Genomic DNA, 17,219 nt, shown 5'->3' with positions numbered 1-17,219 from the left:
AGTCAACCCAAGGGATAAAAACGGATAGTTTGTTGTATACTTCTGGTATTTCTGCTGGTGTATTATTCCTGTTCAGTTGTCTGAGTCTGCCAGCTGTACGAGGCATCGGAATCAAGTAACACGATTTTGGTAGCCTCTTCATAAATTGAATTAAATTCTTTATCTGCATTTTCTCTTACGGATTTAAAGCTTCCAAGTACAGTTTCAGCTTGTGTAATTGCAAATGATAAATCCAAATGAATTCCTTGCAGTTTTTTGCTTAGGTTTACAGTGTAACCAAGTTTTTCTGGTGCCATGAGAGAAATTATAAACTCACCTTTATACAAGGAGTTTACTAGCGTTAAAGGTCCCGAAGAAGAGTCCCTATCGTTCCAGTTTGAAATTTATTCGAATGCTACTTCATTGGGTTTTAGAAGTTTTTTCATAACAAAAACAGCATCATGCCTCTGTACCCATCTCGTTGGGCAATGCTGCAGAACCTTTTTCTTGTTTGTTTCAAGATTTATCTCTGATTCAATACCCAGTTAGTTGTAGTTAAGGCGTATTGACAAAATTTTACAACTTCTTTACTATTCTGAAGCAGTTTCTGTTTGACGGATCTTCAGATGCATTTAACATTGCCAGGTTAAGGCTATGAGAAGCGCAATGCACGAGTAAGCTTCTTGGATGCCTGAGTGACATTAAACCTCCCACTTATGGCAGCAGCCCCATCGTACCCCTGGCCACGTAAGTTATTGATATCTATATCACTATCTTCAAGACCTTTAATTAAGGTTTTCGCCAACTCACTACCTGTAGTACATGCAAGAACTTCAGAAATTGCTCACAAATCTGATAGTCTTTTTTAGAACTAAATGTCGCATAACGTAGACACAATAAAAACTGTTCAACTTTTGAAACGTCAATAGGTTTCATCAGTGAGGACACTAAAAAAACTTAAGTTCTTTAACTTTTCTTGCTATTGTTTCAGTTATAACGTGGTTGCAAGCATTGATAAGTTGATTTTGAAAATTCCAACTTAAATATGTTGCATTTTGCCACATGACTCAAAATGAGTTCTTAAATGTGGCCCTTTCAACTGTGTTTCTGAGCAAAGCTCTAAAGTTTCCCTCATTTTCAATTGGTTTACAATTGATTTGAAATTCACTATAATCTCTATGGCCCTTAAGGGCAAAATGTTTCCTACCACACAAAATAATAGCATCTATTATTGAAGTTATTCTTTTCATATTATTTTTGGCTTGATTGTCTTTTCCTCTATCTATAGATTTGTCCATTGGTTTTATTTGGTTTTTTTTTTTTTTTTTTACCATTACTCTTTTAAAGTTAGCCACACTTACACGAATCTGTAGGATACTGCGAGTTTGCATGTTTTTCAAACTTTTCTAACACTTTCTTTCAGTTACAAAAACCTTCATCAGCAAGTTGGCCAGTATGTTGAGCTTTACTATACACACTTCTTTTTTCAAGAAGAGCATAAAATAAACACAGTATGCAGAGTCTTCAATTCCAGAATACAAAATCCAAGAATTGGAAATGAAAATAAAAATTTCCATTGTTGATTCCCGTATGATCTGTAATGGAAGTTGAAATAACTCTGAGGAACACATTTGGCATTTAACCCTTATAACGTCAGTATATCTTTTCATGACTTCCAGCAAACGGCACAATATTAAAAAAAAAAAAAAAAAAAAATTATATGTGTAAAGTTCATTTTTATTTTTACTTTCTATAATTATGGTAAGTATAAAAAAGTAAAAATTTTAAAATTATAAAGTTACTGTACTTAGGATCGTCAATGTTACGAGACATGTTATTTATCACTAATATTGAACACGGTACTTTGGAATTATACCGACCACACCCAGACATGAATCATTATTTGACATTTTGCTTCTACTGATTACTAGATTAGCGTAGAACAATATTTTGTCAATATAAAACAGGAATTGTCTTATCGCAAACCCCTCCCCATCCTCAGACAGAGGTCAAAGTCGAGCGATCTAGTAGATAACGTGATTGCAGAGTCTCGTCGCCCGTTCAGCTGGTGCGTCGCTTTCTTGTACTTCCGTGTTTTACCTCTACATTTCTCCAAACACAAAAATTCAATAAAAACAAACATGATCAAACTAAAACTAAACTCTATATTGAAAAAAACACTCCAAACTTGTTTTTATTCTTGATCATACTCCGCCACCCAAAATGCGAGTGCCATGCCTTCTCGCTGATGTCAACGAAAGAAAAACATCCCTCGAGATAGTACCTATCAGTAAAATATCAAATTCTAGAGGATCTGATCAGAAATATAAATTGAATTGTAATGGAAAGGCAATTATGTACCGCGCAAATCATGTGATGCCGCGTGGTCTGTCGTAATCGGGATTCTCGAGAAAGATAAGATAACAGCGACAACAATACCGATCACAGTGCCTGGAAATGCTTGTAAGTTTGTAATTTTGTAATTAAAGAGTTGTTTTTTTCGTTCTATCATGTTTGTTTAGCTATAAATTTATATTTTTGTGTTCTTCATACTGGTGTAGTCGGTATAATCTCAAAGTACCTGAACACTAAATAGGTAACACTAAACACTAAAATGACACTAAAAACACTAAATGAATACTAAAACTAAGATATCAATACTTTTAACAAATAAATAAAAACCATATAAACAGAAAACACGACTAAGGAAACCGACTCAGCGATGGTTAGACACGCACTACCTGAAGCCAAACTGCAAACAAAAGCGCGCGCGCGCTGTACGGCGTCTGTGCCGTGTGGCGGGGAGAGTGTCTAGACACCGCGTCTATTGTTTCAAACAATGTAACGCGAAAGCTATATTTTGACGCTTGACATAGGTCAATAACCCACACACATGATTGACGCATACCGTTAGTGACATTGATGGGATTTAAAAGGAACTTAAATTTGCTATAGACGCAGTTTTGTGTCGATGCGCGTTTGGAGATAGTTTGTATATGCGCCATACGGCGTCTGTGACGTTATAAGGGTTAAAACAAATATCCAGAACCTTTTATTTTTATATAAAGAAATGTCCATATCTTGTTTACGTAAATTAACCTCATACCTGCTTACATTTGCTTCTGAGCCCTCTTCCAATGTAACATGGCTTTTCTTCAATGGTTTTATTTAAAGGCAGCTCCTTACTTGCCGAAATATCGCCACACCTACCAACCACATCACTTGCTTCATATTTATGGTATTTCAACGGTTCAAAATAGTTTTGTATATTCGCTTTTCTATTATTACATATCACTATCAGAATAAACACAACTTGACAACACTATAACCTTCGCTATACTAAACAAACAGTAAAAGTGCTAGGGGCCAATCACAAACTCAAATGCAACAAGTGAGCGTTCTATTATTACATATCATTATCAGAATAAACACAACTTGACAACACTATAACCTTCGCTATACTAAACAAACAGTAAAAGTGCTAGGGGCCAATCACAAACTCAAATGCAACAAGTGAGCGTTCTATTATTACATATCACTATCAGAATAAACACAACTTGACAACACTATAACCTTCGCTATACTAAACAAACAGTAAAAGTGCTAGGGGCCAATCACAAACTCAAATGCAACAAGTGAGCGTTCTATTATTACATATCACTATCAGAATAAACACAACTTGACAACACTATAACCTTCGCTATACTAAACAAACAGTAAAAGTGCTAGGGGCCAATCACAAACTCAAATGCAACAAGTGAGCGTTCTATTATTACATATCACTATCAGAATAAACACAACTTGACAACACTATAACCTTCGCTATACTAAACAAACAGTAAAAGTGCTAGGGGCCAATCACAAACTCAAATGCAACAAGTGAGCGTTCTATTATTACATATCACTATCAGAATAAACACAACTTGACAACACTATAACCTTCGCTATACTAAACAAACAGTAAAGTGCTAGGGGCCAATCACAAACTCAAATGCAACAAGTGAGCATTGCAGCAGTTAGGCTTGTTTCGCGTGGCAACAGCCTGTAGGCACGGTGAAAACACGACACACTACACAGACACAGTAGTGCTGGCAAGGTGCTGGGTATGTTCTCTCATCCAATGAGAGTTAACATCAGCATTGTGTCTGTTAACGTTACCGTTTAACATGAAAGTTGTTTCATCCGAGAAAAGCAATGTTTTTTAAATAGTATTATTAGCAATGTTCCATATCATTATTTCACAGAATTCTTCTTGACAATCAAAATCATCCACACTTAGCTCATGAACTAAACAAATTTGTACGCTTTATAACCACTGTCATTTAAAACTTTACAAACTGATGTTTGAGATACACCTAATATTTGAGAAATATTTCTTGTTGAAGTATGAAGATCTATAACAAATTGTAAAACGTCAAGTGACAATGATTGTTTGTAGCCGATTTCGGTCGTCCAGGTTTGGGGCGGTCTTTAACGCTGCCTGTTTCCTGGAAACGTTGGTTTGTTTTTTTAACTCCTCCTGATTTAGATGCAGGGTTTCGATTGGGACAAGTGTCATTAAATACATTCCTTACTTCATTATAAGATCTCACCTGGTATCCGAAGCCTTGTATCATCAGGATCATAATACGTTCTTGTTCACTTATACTCTCCGTTTCAACGTAAGTAGGCCTATCACAGAAACACGTCTTAACTTTGTTAATTCCAAACATAAACTGAAAATGATACTGGACTTCCTCAAAACTGATTTTATATATATATATAGTATTTATTTCTTGTGTGCGTGTGTATGTCACTGAACTCAAACGACGACCGATTTTGTGTGTGTAGAAGAGGATTTGAGAACGGTTTTGATTCACAATTTGATCCAATTTAAGCTGTAAATTTAATTAATTTTACATTTATAAACTGTTGTTGATTTTGGAATATTTTACATTGGATCCGGCAGACTGCACTACGACGTGTAATAAAAAGTGAACTGATACTTAACAGCTATTAACACTTTCAGCTGAAAAGTTCATCAAGAGACAGGAACATTTGTTTACATTTAAATGTTAGAAAATATTAAATTATTGTAAAGTTGTTGATCAGCAGTGAATGAAGATTTCAAAGACGAAGTTATAATCACCAACATTATAGTATTACAACACTATCATATGTTTAATTAATTTAAGTAGCATTTTAAATGTATTGATATGTATAGTCTTGAAAGCATAGAGTAAGCATAAACATATAAAAATAACATCACTTCTTACTTCAATATTTTCTGTAATCACTTTAGAGCACAGAGGTTAGCCAGATATAAAATTGGAAGTTTTCGTCAAATACGTTTTTAACTGAAACTTTTAGTAAATATTAAGTATGCAGCTTAATTAGTAGGCCTAGTGTAATTCAGGAACTAAAGATAATGTTACTACCTATATTTTTCTACAGATATAAAGACTTTTATAAAACCCAACTTAGATGTTTTTTGTAAGAAGTACGCTTCTCAGACCTTTATAGGCTATGTGTATATTTTCTTGCCAACAAACTCAACTGTGTCACCACAAAATTTCTCAGAAGTGTTCAGTATGTTGTAGAAAAAGAATATGTGAATACAATGACCTGTTTTTCAACAAGAAATTGGATACGGAAGCTGCGGGTAACTACTAGAATTTATATATTTTTTTCATATACACACGCGTGAAAAATACTATTAATGTGATCAAAAATAATAATTTCGTTTAGTGTTTCTATAATAAAAAAATAACAAAGGTAACATCCAAGTATCTCCACCAAATCTTCTTTTTGTTCTTCGGTTAGTTTAAGCCAAAGCCTTTTCTTTAATTTTCTCCTTAAATATATCAACAAAAATAAGCAAATGTGCCGATCCCATTGCCATTCCATCATCTAGACGGTCAATTTTGCGCTATAACTCAAAGAAATTACATTGAATGGGTATTTATGCAGTTCTATAATTACTGGTATTGTCCTTTCATTTAATGATTAGTGTATATTCGTGTTTTAATACTTCCAAAGATTTCTGAAATTGATATATTTGTGAATTTATTTTCAACATAGTCTAGTTTATCGGTTTCATTCAACTTCAGTGATTTTAAATTTTCTACAAAGTTCTTAGAAATGTTAATGAGGTTCATATTTTCCTACCATTAAAATGTCCATAGAGAATTTAGACTGTTTCCTCAAATGTGAATCGTGAAACTAATTATTAGCCGTAGAGGAAGTAATAACTTGGACAAATCTTCTATTTTCTTTGGGTTATTGAATTTTAAAAAGGCTGTCTATATGGGACATTTTTTATTTTGAAGAGTTACTTTGAATTTACATTTATTTTTAAAATGTTTGAATCGAATTATTATTATTTCTAACATAATATTTCCTAAATTCTTATAAATACAGAATATGTATTTGTTTCCTAATACTAGCATTCTGAAAAGTCTTGAATTAAAATTAAACTGCAAAAGAATCATTTTTAAAACCAGTTTTAGAAATATTAAATATATGACATTCTGAACATATATTTTCAAGGATATTATAAAATGACCATTCTGGAAAATCAATACTATTTAGTAGTAAACGCATGTACTCAAAAGGTCAACAAAATACGACATTCCATACAATCTATTTTGTTTAACAGGAGTAAAACATTAAATTTTTATTTTTGCATACATTGCAATTGTTGCATTGAACCTGGTGAATAGTTCGGTTCTGGTGACACTTATTGAAATTTAAAATATTTATAAACGTTTCATTGTCAAGGTGTTAAATTTTAATAAACAATTGTTTTCATCCTAGAAGGCCCAAATCATGTCCCATTATAGACTTTTGAAAGGGTGTCTGGTAGTTTGGAAACAACAAAATATAGTGTCTAATGTGTTAAGGGAGAAAATGCTTAATATATGTAATATACAAGAGTAAATTTGTGCTATTATTTGGCACTACAATATTTATTGTAATAGTTACAACAGCAATATGTTTTAAAATAATTATAAAATTTAAGAAGTAAAAGCAAATTTTTGTATGAATGTTTTGTCTAGATGGTAAAAACGAGAACACAGAAGATTGTTGAACTGACAACATATGTGAAGTAAGTATAAACATCTTATCGTAATTCATTTGGCTCAATAATGAAGCCAAATAAGTCATAAATTAATAAAAGGTAAAGTACTAGTTTTCTTTGTTAAATTTACCAGAACTTTTTACAAACACAAACTTCTGTTTTCAGTTTAAAAATTTTTCAATTTGATGTATAATAGAGACCATTAATAGAAGCAGATTGATAATCATATATTATAATTCAAGGCCGGTGAGAACAGTGTAACTATAGTACACTCTAGTGAGTGTATTCTATAAACAAGCTAGTACAGTCAGGCAAAGAATAACATTTTTCCCCTTTCTACCCTTCAGCATGTACTGTACTTGCCGGATAACAGCCTTCTTTATTCCCCACCTACCCCAAACCAACAATGCCAAGACGTCTTCGTGCACTGCTTACTTACTTCTTCGGCCCTGGGTTAGCAGCTGCTGCTACTAGTACGCTGGCAATTGCAACTTGCAAAGTGTTCGTTTACTTCCATGAACGTTGATATTTAAAGTGATCCATATATAAATTTAAGTGTACTGTTGTATACTTACTTTTATATATGGAGCACCTAAACTATTAATGTTCATGGAAATGGACGATTCAAATACATGCTTGGGCGATTATACTCATCTACATAGTATATGTACACCTTTATTTTCCAACCTTTTTAGGTTTAACATTTTATTATAAGGTAAATCATCTTGTTTGCTAATTTAATACTTAATTTCATTCCAAAAAGTGAAATTGTTTAAAATAATTTAATTGCAATCTAGATAATCGTGTGAAATAATTTAATTTCAATCTAGATTATCAGTACCATTGTTATTTTTAACCACATTTTGTAATCTGATTTTCTCTTCTTTGTTTGAAATGTTCCATTAAATGAATTATGATTTTCCAAATCTTAACCCGGAATTGGTATCTGTTAGATTTTTGTTTTTCCATGTTTGTGGCAGCCATCAGATTTCCGATGATCCTGTATTATTTTATTTTAACTCATTGCATCCTAAAATCAATGAAAAGACTAGATTCTGAACTTGTTTTCGTTTATGAAACTTAACTGCTGTTCTCTATTTCGCTATGACAGTAAAAGAATAATTACATTAATTATAATTTTTAAGTCAAGATTTATGGCAGTTGACCAGTTACATCGAAAAAATCCTGTAACTTTGAAAAACATTCCTTAAGGGTTATTATTTATTGTGGAAACTTCAAAGTAGCACCACTGAAAAGTTTCATTTTTGAAGTAACTACTGGTTAATTGAGTGTTTTTATGTATAAGTTATAGTAAAAGATTTTTGAAATTGTCTTTATTTTCAAAATTACAACAAACAAAAGTTTACAAAATGGAAAAAAGACTGATCTTGGTTTATTTGTACTTATGATGTAAAACAGGTTTTAGTAATGTTATACCACATGAAAGCCAGGATTTGTAAACCATCTGTATATTTATTTTTAGGGCCAATCATCCTTATTCAGTGCCTGAAGTCATATCTACTCCTGTAAGTATATAAATGCTCATTAAAATTATGCTGAGGTAAAGACTAGTCGAAATTTACAATTATATGTTAGACAAACAATAAATAAACATGGTTGATCCTATATCCTGTATATATAGTTATATTTTGTTTTCAAGACCGAAGAAAGTATTGTGAATGGAAAAATTAAATTAGGCTTTTAGTGGAATCAGCTACTTGTTTTGGGATTTCCTTTCCAGCTAAAAAAGTGGGCTTCACAAATATGGCCTTAATAATTACAGTGCCAGATTTACAGATTTTGAGGCCCTAGGCCAAGTGTTTTGTGCTGCCTCTCTCTCCATTGTGGTATCTGAACTTTAAATTAAGTATATAATTTACTTGTGGTGACAGATTGTCAGATTAACTTAAAATAAATCTTGTAGAATCTAAAGAGTGATTTTCTTTCAAATATGATTTTGGCTATAAATATATATTCCCTCCCTCCACACACATAAAACACACACACACACGCACGCGTGCGCGCGCGCGCGCACACACACACACACACACACAGTCCCAAAAATTGGTGTTAAGAAAAAGCCCAGAGATAGACCATCCCTCAAGTGTTATCCAATTTTCTTTAGTTTTTGAGTTGCTACTTTTTAAAATCTTTTTTTTACTGAACTCTTGACTGTTATAACATTCTTGGCTATAGCCATGTAAATAGTTAAGACTAGCTGTTATCCGCGGCTTCGCTCGCAGTTTTTAAACTCGAAGTCCTTATACGATTTATTAAAAACTTATGAAGTATTACATCCCATTACATTTTTCAAGCGTAAGTAAGCATACATCAGGTAGATTATTATTTAAGTGTTCATGATCAAGTGTATATTAGTTTTGCGTGACTCTTATATCTTATTATTTAGGAGTGTGCCTTCAAGAAAATGTATCAAAGAAACCCAATTTCGATCATAAAGTGTCTTCTTTCGGCTCTTTTCATTTACCTTCCATGTAACCAAATTCGATTACCTTATGTGCAAAAATTCACGGATTTTTACAATGAGGTTGTTTTCATAATAGCGTTTAATAGTATTTTCATTGCATTAGATAGTTTATTGATCATTGGTGCAATCTGAATTTAAAATTAGGCAATGACGTCTTCTATGCAACCTGCATTACACTACTGATCAAGCACTTTACAATAAAAATTTTCTAAATTTTAAATGTAAACAAATGTTTCTGCCTCTTTGATGAACTTCAGCTGAAAGTAGTAACAGCTGTTAAGTATCAGTTCGCTTTGTATTATGTGTTGTAGCGCAGTCTGTCGGATCCAATATAAAACACTCTAACATCAACAACGATTTATAATTAAAAAATTAATTAAATAAACTATTTAAATTGGACCAAATTTACTCTAGTATGTATGCCTATGTTACTTCCAGGAACGTGTAGAATCACTGTACAAAATTTCACGATGTTTCGTGCATTGGTTCCAGAGTTATAACGGAACATACAAACAAACATTCGCATTTATATATATAGATAATGTCTTGAATTTCTTTTTCTCCATAACTACCTGACTGGCAAATGTATCTAACGGATATAAATTTGTCACCATACATCTGTCCATGGTGTTTAAAAAAATCATTTAATGTTAGAAATCGTTGATGAACGATTTAAAAATCTTAGAAGGCAAATAAAAATCTAATTATTTTTTCTCAGGCATAATTTAAAAAACAAGTACTTTTTGTCAGCTATTTACTCTAAAAATAAGCGTGTGCTATGTTAATTACATTATCACATTATATTTAAAGGGTAAATAGCTGACAAAATGTATATGTTTTGAAAATAAGGATTTCATGTTTGTATGGTGACAAATTTATTCCCGTTAGATACATGTGCCAGTCAGGTAGTTTTGAAAAAAAAATTCAAGATATTAGCTTAACTATTTACGTAGCTATAGCCAAGAACGTTATAACAGTCACGAGTTTAGTAAAATAACACACAAAAATTAATAACTTGAAAACTAAAAAATCTGATAACATTTTTTTAGGTTATTTGTGAGTACCTTTAGGGGTGTTTGATCTCTTGGCGTTTGATTGACACTAATTTTTGGGACACCCTGTATATATAAACTTTAAAAATTTGTGCTTTCTAATTGGCATCAAGAAGTTTCGAAATGATGAAAATAAAGATTACAAAAAATTACTTTTAAGAGGATACGAAAAGGGCAACATATTGTTCTTCAAACAAAATCACCAGTTGGATTAAATCTTAAGCATAGTTAATTTAGATTTTTCTAACTTTTTTATCTTTTACTGTGTTTAGGGAAAGTTATAAGTTTTATTTATTTGTTTAGATTGATTTGTTATTGTTGTTTGTAATGTGTTTCTAACCTTATTTATACCTTGTTAATATTTTTTTTATACATACTTTTATATGTTTTGAAAAAAACATGTAAAAATATTCTATAATAAATAAAAACGGACTTACAATTATAGAGTTATGTTTTTCATTGATTTCTACAGATTAACGTTTCTTGCTTTTTGTGATGCTCTTATTTAACTGAATCATCAAAGTTGTCTTTAAACTGCTCAGAATTAGAAACAAAATTATTTAAACTGAACAACCTAGAGTCTGAACTAGAATTCCCCAAGTAGTTTTTTATTCTTTTTAAAATGCTGAATGTTCTTTCTCATTAGTGGAATTTGATGTCAGTCATATACAGAACAATTACCAGAGCTATAATTACATTTAGAAATTATGTCATTATCTATTTGTTACGGATGAGTTAACAAAATTCTAAATTAATATTTCTAATTTTCGTCTACTTTTCAACGTTGGTTCCCTCTTTTTTGAAGATACCACTGTCTTTAATATGCTTGTTATAATGAACACACTCCTCTCTGATGTCATCATTGATGTTTGGCATTTTGCCAAAGCAGTGTTTTGTTATTTATTTCAGCATTTGAAACTGATAAAAAGTTGCTATATTATACTTCAGACTGTTCACAGTTCATTTTACCATTTTTATTGTGTACAACATTTGTTTATTCATAGCAGTAAATATCTATTTACTTATTTATCATATTAAACATTAGTATTAGGACATAAGTAATCTGTTTATATTATAAATGTAGCCTCAAAAAGTATTTAATATAAGTATGAAGAATACACCTTTGTACACTTTTGTAGTTTTTTATTTATACAATTTCCTGTTAAGGCACCTTAATCTATAAGTACCTGAAGATGGATTCTACATTGTATAAATACCTAACAACTACAAAAGTGTTAAAAGGTGTATTCTTTATACTTAATCTGCTTAAATCTGAAAAACGTACTTTTTTGCACAATATACACAAATTCTTTTGTAAATAATGATAACTTTCTGAATAATAATTGTCATCACCATTATTGTAAACTGGTTACTGAAATAAATTTAAAAAATTAGACATGTAACTAGTATTAGTATAAAAGCAACATTTTAAAAATTCTGTGATAAGAGAATAGCTCAAATAAAAAATTAAACTATGTATATATTTTTCAGATTGAATCAGGACATGACTTGTACTTGAAATTTCTGAACGACTCTATTCCAGAAAATAGTTGAAGACCCACTGAAAAATTCTTCTCATGCAATAACCAACATGGTGTATTGTGTAGGTAATTAATGCTCATTTATTACTTATACATGCTAGAGAGAGTTAATGTATTTATGTAATTAATTATGGTTCTCACTACCATATAAATAAATATGATTAAATTTGATCTGGCAGTATATTTCTTTCTCAAAAACTAGCTTATAAGGCCCTCTTGAAAACATGAACCCATCGCAGATCGCTGACGAGATATCTCAACACAGTGGCCAGGCTTTGTGCCATGGTGACAAGCCACAAAGGGTTAAATGTCCACTATGGAATCAACAGAATCATTCATTCAGTTTTGATTGTTATTTATCAGTGTATGCGACAGTAACTTATCACTGTTATGGATATCACAAGATTTTGTAACACGTTGTTTTAAAGAGTCTGTGAAATTTCATATTGTAGTCTCGGGAATAGTGGAACCCATGGAAATGGCCTATCTGCAGCCTCTGAAGTACTGCTTGGTCTAAACTCTTTAAGTAGGTGAGTCAGAAGTGGCTGCCCATAATAGCAAGCCAAGTTTTTGGGTAAAAGAAAAACTTACATAATCAAAATTAAACGATTTTGTCTTGAAAGGATAGTAGGATTTAGTACAATTGCCATTGTTATATAATACAAAAAAGTATAACACTGCATTTCAGGGATTGAGATCTTCCTTCTTCTTCAGATGTCAAAAATATACAGAAAACATTTAAATCTATAATGTGTGACAACAGACTGCCACTCAAAGAATTCAGTGATACCTGACTTGTACACAAATGGCATAAAGTCCATAAAAGTCTTGCCCGCAATGTCATGGTGTGTGTATACATTTTTTATGGTTCCACAAGTGCAAGTTAAAATAATTATGCACTCAATGTAACTATTTTGAATTAGAGGGTAAAATGTATCTTCAAGATGTGAGAATGGTAATAGGATCTCCTCTATCACCTATATCTTCATGAAAGAATTTGAGCAAAAATATTTCACACTGAGAATATGATGGAGATACATAAATGACACCTTCGTTGTTTTCCCTCTTGGAGACACTAAAGTTAAATTATTTTGTCCCACATAAATAACATTTCTCCCTCGATTCACCTAACCATGGAAGTAGAAGCCCAAAACGAACTCCCCTCCCTTTCTGGACATGTATGTAGGTAAGAGATGTCCTTATGACAACAAGTTTATTGTAAGAAAACACAACCAGATCAATATCTACATTTTCAATTGAACCATAAAAAATCTGTCATAGAATGAGTCACTTACTCTTTGTTTAACATAGCAAAGAACTTGTGTTCACACAAAGATGGATTAAAAGAAGAAATCTAAAATGTTAAATCAGATCTTATATAAACTGGATACCCTTAGTATATCATAAATTAGTGCAAAAGAAATAATAGAAAACTCTATGAATACGGAAACAGAAAAATATTAAAATTCATGTCAATGTTTTGAACAGGAATTACCAAAAATAATTAGAATCTTATATATATATATATATATATATATATATATATATATATAATAGAATATTTAGAATATATATATATATATATATATATATATGAGAGCAGGTCAAAAAAACACACCAACTCTGAGGCTTGTCTCTGCCTATCTGCCTACATAAACAACCTAAATTCAAATTCATTTCTTTATTCTTTATTGCCAGAACATCCTTACAATGTATAGCAGTGGCAGAAACAAATTCAGCATGAACTATCATCTATTATATGCATTGCCTAGGCCTAGTAACAAGTGTTTATTATGCCTATCCAATTGAATAAATGAATAAATGATTTATTCCACCAAAAAATATCTACAAATATTACAAGGTACAATACTTGGGAATTAACCGACCACTGTTTCAAGTAGTGTGGCCGGTGATAACATAATGAAAACATTATTATCATCCACAGTCCAGAGTTCAAAATTATAAAAAACACCTGAGCCGGCTCTCTGTGACGTCTGTCAGACACAGCTGACCAACTTACACTGCATAATACATATTATACAAATGAAATGAAAAAACTAAAGCAATTTACTGTTTATTTTTTACACATTTACTAATACTAAACAATTTAAGAAAAGGAAAAAAGATCTCACTTACCAAATATACACATAGACCAGGGAGACTACAATTTAAAAATAAATTAAATTCTGCTGAGTAAACAACCATATCTTTAATCTGTTACAAAATTTACTAATATTGCTTAAACTTTTTATTTATTTCCAAAGGCAACTTATTAAATAAATGTGGTCCGAGGTAACAAAAAGAGTGTTTAAAAAATGATTTGTTAACTTTAGGCATTCTGAAAATTCTACGGTAAATATTTCTTGTAGCATATATCAAAACCAATTGTTCCGTGGTTTACCACATCTTGAATAAAAGAGTCTTAAAAACTTTGAACACAAAAAGATGCTGAAGGGGCAAAATTCCTAACTCATAAAATATAGGGAAAGAGCTATCCCTTCTAGTTTTTTTTGAAAATTATTCTTAAAAAGTAGTTTTGAATAACTCTTATCTTTTGAATTAGGTACCTAAATGTCCCGCCCCAGCAAACTAATCCGTATTGTAATCTGGAGTCAATTAAAGCAAAATATAAACTTCTCAACAAATATTTAGAACAAAAATTTCGTAAAAAATAAAATTTCCTAATTGAAGATTTAAGTTTAGTCTGTAAAGTTGTTATGTGTTTATTCCAAGTAAGTTTGCTGTCCAAAATTACGCCAAGATATTTGAATTGTGGAGACTTTACTGATCGTTTCACAGTTGCAGTTAAATTTCATTACAATTTAGAATGTGATATTTAATTTCTTTTTCAAAGTTAAAATTTTTGAAATCAAAATTGACCATATTGCGTTTTTTTTTTTTACATTCAATTGCATTTTATTTAAATGACACCACTTTCTTAGAGTTCGCAAATCTTCTAGTATGTAATTTAACAAGGTCATTATATTTTTGTGTGAATAAAAAAATGCTACGTCATCAGCAAACGCATTTGGCATGCCCTTTAGGTTCATTTCCAGGAGATCGTTTATGAATATCAAAAACAGGGTTTGCAGATATGACGGAGCCCTGAGGCACACCAGCCCTGACTAGGAGCGGTCCGCTCAGGAACTCGCCAATCCGCACCCGCTGTTTCGCGGCCCCAAGAGGAAACCGCGAAAACCAGCTGAGAGCAGGTCCTCTCACTCCTAACAATTCCATCTTGTGTAGCAAAATCTCATGGTTTACTAAATCGAAGGCGGATTTAAAATCAATAAACAGTCCTGTTGATTTATTCCCTGAGTTTAAACTTTCGTAAATCATATTAGAAATGTTTAGAAGCGCATCTTCGGTAGATTTTCCCTTTCTGAAACCGTACTGATTGCCATTGAAAAACCCTATGTTATTCAAATATGCAGTAAGTCGTACATTCATTAACCTTTCAAATATTTTAGAAAAAACTGTTAACAAGCTGATAGGTCTTAGATTTTCTAATTTAATCGAAGACAACCCCTTTTTAAGTATAGGAACTACCACACTGATTTTTAAACTTATCGGAAAAACGCCTGAAATAAAACTTTAAATTAATGATGTGTGACAATATGGGTGATATTACTTCTGCAATGTGTTTTATAAGAGCTGTACTTAAAACCATCGATACCAAAAGATTTCTTGTTTTTTAAACTTTTTATTGTTTTTAAAACTTCTACATTGTCTGTGGGTAATATGAAAAATGACGTGTTTTTTCTGTTGCGCAAAATTGAGTGGATCTAAGTTCGGAACACCCGCTGTCCTGACCCGACTGTACTGCGATAAGATGTTTTTTATTTACTTCTTCCGCAACAATATGAGGTTCCGTAATGACTGTACCATTGTTTAGCTCAACCCGTTCAACTCTTTTCTCTGCGGATTTTTCGGTTAAATTATTTATAATTTTCCACTGAAGTTTCGTATCACCTTGGCAATTTGAAATTTGATTTGAGTAGTATGAATGTTTTACTTTACTGATTTCATCTTTAAGTTTTTGACAATAACTATGATAAAAATTTACAAAATGTCTGTCATACAGTCTCCTTTCTAAGAATATTATACAACCGTTTTCCTTCGGTCTATTTTTGATAAAAGGCTTGAATTTATCCAAGGGCTTATCGATTTAGCTTTAGATAGCTTACTATTGTTAAATTCTACAGACTTTTTACAACTATTAACAACATTACATAACATCTCATGGAAATTATTAAAACATAAATTAGCATCTTCCATTAAATAAAAATGATCCATATTTGATTTTTGAAGACTCTCTTTATTACAGCACAATAATCACTGATGTTATATGGGCTGATATTAATCAATAGCTTTTTTACACTTTTCTTGAAACAATTAATTTCAAGAGATTTAAGATGAGAAGGAAGAGAGTTGTAGAGTTTAATGCATATTTCAGCAAAACAATTTAAAATGGTTTTAAGACTACATTGAGATATTCTAAGAGAATTTGAGTTTCTAGTCATATGGTTATGTACAGATCTATTTGCAGGTATGGCATGTAAATTTCTTTTTATATACAATAGGCAATCTAAAATATAAAGTGCAGGTACTGTAAGAATACCATACTTTTTAAATAAAGGTTTACAGTGAGTCCTTATGTTTACATTAGCTATAATCTTAATAGCACGTTTTTGTAAAATTAATAATTTTTTTGTGTTACAGTCATTGCCCTATACAATAATTCCATAAGACAAGAAACTATGAAGGTATGCATAGTAGACAGTAATGAGGATGTTTGTATTTACAATATATCTTAGCCTAATTAATAAAAAAATACCCTTAGACACCTTATTGCATAACATTTCAATGTGCCTATCCCATTTGATGTTACTTTGAAGAATAACTCCTAAGAATTTCACATAGTCACAACGTTCTGTTGTCTAGACGGTTTTAAACAAAATTCTAGAGTCTGGGTTTTATCTGTATTAACACGTTAGCTGCCACGTCGGGCCAAATGGACCGACGCTCTACATCTTTAAGAGATTGCACGTCGGGTAAAGTGGCCCGACAGCATAACAATGACGGTACCCGCCATTTTGATT

At 31.6% G+C, this 17,219-nt stretch overlaps 1 protein-coding gene across 10 annotated transcripts in view; it reads left to right on the top strand.

Annotated features, from left to right (window-relative positions):
• The window catches only part of LOC124360633 (protein CutA homolog), a 33,269-nt gene extending 16,301 nt beyond the window's left edge, over positions 1–16,968 (top strand). For 8 of the 10 annotated variants that reach the window (XM_046814408.1, XM_046814411.1, XM_046814404.1 and 5 more), the window contains 3 exons: positions 7,017–7,066; positions 8,523–8,565; positions 12,068–12,288. In XM_046814408.1, the coding sequence (XP_046670364.1) occupies positions 7,017–7,066; positions 8,523–8,565; positions 12,068–12,130 (156 nt within the window). In that variant the 3' untranslated portion in view covers positions 12,131–12,288. Of the gene's footprint in view, positions 1–7,016; positions 7,067–8,522; positions 8,566–12,067; positions 12,289–16,839 lie in introns of those variants that run through there. The other 2 variants (XR_006922257.1, XM_046814407.1) reach the window with 2 other exon arrangements.
• Positions 16,969–17,219: the final 251 nt, after the last annotated feature.

This window comes from Homalodisca vitripennis, chromosome 4, assembly GCF_021130785.1.
Source record: "Homalodisca vitripennis isolate AUS2020 chromosome 4, UT_GWSS_2.1, whole genome shotgun sequence".
In the NCBI taxonomy this organism is placed as follows: Eukaryota; Metazoa; Arthropoda; class Insecta; order Hemiptera; family Cicadellidae; genus Homalodisca; species Homalodisca vitripennis.
The sequence above is the reverse complement of the archived record's forward strand: the minus strand, read 5'-3'. Positions and strand labels throughout refer to the sequence as shown.